At 36.3% G+C, this 2,963-nt stretch overlaps 1 protein-coding gene across 1 annotated transcript in view; it reads left to right on the top strand.

Moving 5' to 3' along the window:
• The window catches only part of Pola1 (DNA polymerase alpha 1, catalytic subunit), a 312,053-nt gene that overhangs the window by 56,102 nt on the left and 252,988 nt on the right, over positions 1–2,963 (top strand). The window contains exons 25-26 of the mRNA XM_031364848.1: positions 1,298–1,447; positions 1,814–1,936. Of these exons, the coding sequence (XP_031220708.1) occupies positions 1,298–1,447; positions 1,814–1,936 (273 nt within the window). The remainder of the gene's footprint in view (positions 1–1,297; positions 1,448–1,813; positions 1,937–2,963) is intronic.

Raw genomic sequence — 2,963 nt, 5'->3', positions numbered from 1 at the left:
TTATTCATTGCATGGAAGGGGAGCTGAGAGGGTAGTAGAGGGTAGTAGAGACAGAGAAAGGCAGAGCGAGAACTCATAGAAGAGTAGAGGCCAGTCATGAGCACATGGAAACGGGGGGGTTATAGGGAGAGAGGAGAGGACAGAGCAAGAGCAAGGAGGCAAGAGCTCATTTTATTTTTTATGTGACTTCTCTAGTTGCTGTAAATACAGTAGAAGTTCCCTATAATAGGTTCGCTATCATGTTCTATATTGGAAAACAATAGGTCCCTATTAGTATTATAAGGGTGTTCATTTTTATGATATTGATCTTTATAAAATCAGGTACTTTGTAAATGCTGGGTTATCAAATGGCATTGACTTGACATGCTTTCTGCCAAAAGGTTTATTTTTAATTTTGAGTCTTTCAAAAGGTAACTGTGCCTGGCTGTTCTTTGCAGCCTGTTAATAGAATTAATGGAGGCTTGAGAAAAAAAGGCCTAATGCTTTCCCTGCTTTTTCCTGCTATAAATTTTAATATAAGATGACTGCTGATTGCCTTTCTAAAATGTTGCTATTCTTCTGGTGATTGCAAAGCAATTTATAGGTAAAAGGTACTCAATAAATGCTAAGGAATATGTGTGTGTGTGTGTGTGTGTGTGTGTATGTGTGTATGCGTGTGAATGTGTACGTGTACATATGTTTATTAAGTTTTAGAAATGTCATGACCTATAGAACTTCTTTATTTTTAACAACATTTACAGTAGTTGTTGTGAAACATTGCTGTAATATTTTGCTTGGTTGTACAAATGCTATAAAATAAGAATTTAGCTGCTGATTATTTATTTATTTATTTTTTTACTATTAGAAGTCTATCCTAGCATTTGTATTTTTAAAAAACAACTTACCCAGACATGTAGGTCCACATTTGTGAAATCCATTCTTTTACATTCAATTTAAATGTGTAAGTAATAAGTATGAGCAATAGTGACAGTGACACAAGCTGATAGAATTGTGGACAGGGGGATCAGTGGTTTATGACCACATAGCTTTTTCTTGTTTGGGTTCTTTTGTGGTTTCTGTTGTGGTTTAGGTTTTTGAGGTAGGGACTTACTCTGAAACACATAGTGATTTGGAATGGGTTATGTGGCCCAGGCCAGCCTTGACCTTATGTTCTGTCTGCCTCAGCCTCCCTAGTACTGGGGCTACAGGTTGGTACCACCACACTTAGATTAGCACCTTTTAAAACTGCTCATGTATTATTGATTTTATACAGGAAAGATTCATAATTTATTTGAAGTTTCTATTGTATGTTTTTCAGGATGAGGAACAAGAACAGATCCCTGAGTTGCCAGATCCAAACTTAGATATGGGCATTTTGCCCAGAGAGATCCGAAAACTGGTAGAGCGGAGAAAACAAGTCAAACAGCTAATGAAACAGCAAGATTTAAATCCAGACCTTGTTCTTCAGGTAAGTCTTTTCTCTGCAAGGTGTTAGGAGACAGTTTCAGCTTCTAACACTTGATTATTGAGGAGTAGGATGAATAGAATAGTGTGGACAAGTACAGTGCTTATTTTATTTTGGATAATATCCATTCAGAAGCACTAGACTGTTTCAGAATGGAAGGATTCTCAGAGATAGATCTTACAGAATCTTGGGCAGTTAGGGATCTGTGTACTTGCTTCTAGGAGAGTAAGGCAACAGATTGAGTATTTAAGTATCCCCCACTCCCACCCAATATTGAGAGGTTCTCCTCATTGTGATCTAAAAAGATATCCAATATAATGTTTAAGCTTCTACAAGTATTGTATATCTTTTGTCTTTGTTGGCCTGCAGTATGATATCCGACAGAAGGCTTTGAAGCTCACAGCAAATAGTATGTATGGTTGCCTGGGATTTTCATACAGCAGATTTTACGCTAAACCACTGGCTGCCTTGGTGACATACAAAGGAAGGGAGGTAAATTGCAAAATAAAATTCACATCTGTAAATATATGCTACAATATGGGAGAGCTTAAGTTTTTAACCTAGTTTTTATAGTTCCAAATATTTCTTTAGAGTAAGTTTGAGACAAATAGGCATTTGAATATGAATTCACTTGTCAGTCCTGCCGCCCTCTCTCTCCCTCTCTCTCCCTCTCTTTGTGTGTGTGTGCATGTGTATGCATGGGTGCACACATGTGTACAGTTTTTGAATGTCTATATGCCCGGCTTGCTGTAGGCAATAAAGATTGAATGTGAAATATAAAGCTTATATTTGACTCAGACTGGTGGGGGAAGGGAGGTGAGAGAGGACCTGAGTGATGAGAGCATAGTTTGGGAGAACAACTGAATAAAAATGCCTAGGATGATGTTAGAAGTAAATGTTCTTCAGATAATTAAGGTGGTGTTGACCTTAACTGTCTGGAGGCTAGCTTATACTTAGATTGGATTAGTTATGCTAACATAAGGGAGCTACTTTTTATGTGTTTAACTGAGAGAAAAGTAGAAATTAGGAGAATAGCTAATGGAACCTTTTATTTTTACTAAGGGAGAAAACAGGGATCAAGAGTTCCAGTTTCTATGTGTTTTCTTTGTGGGTAATAGATCTCTATGCATTTTCAACGGGTTTTTGGGTATGGGTTCACAATTCTAGGGCTATGTCATGGTTGGCGTTACATACTTACATACTTAAGGATGATAGACCAATTACCATTACATATGAACACTTTATGAACATTTAAAGTTTATCTACTTTAATCATTTGTGTAGAGGTTTTTATTTTTATAATGTATAAAAGTATGGTTATATTAAATATTGAATTCAGTTAAGTACATTAAGATTCTGTTTTCTTTTAGTGAATTTAAGGTTACTTAATTGTAAACATAGTATACAGTGGCTGATTGTTCGGATTCATGTTTGGCATGCTGGCTTATAGGCCAAATTTAACCTGTTACTGTGTTATACTGTGTTATATAACTGAGATTTTATTGAAGTGAAGCCAAGCT

Source organism: Mastomys coucha, chromosome X, assembly GCF_008632895.1.
Source record: "Mastomys coucha isolate ucsf_1 chromosome X, UCSF_Mcou_1, whole genome shotgun sequence".
NCBI lineage: Eukaryota > Metazoa > Chordata > Mammalia > Rodentia > Muridae > Mastomys > Mastomys coucha.
This window is presented reverse-complemented; position numbering and strand designations above follow the sequence as displayed.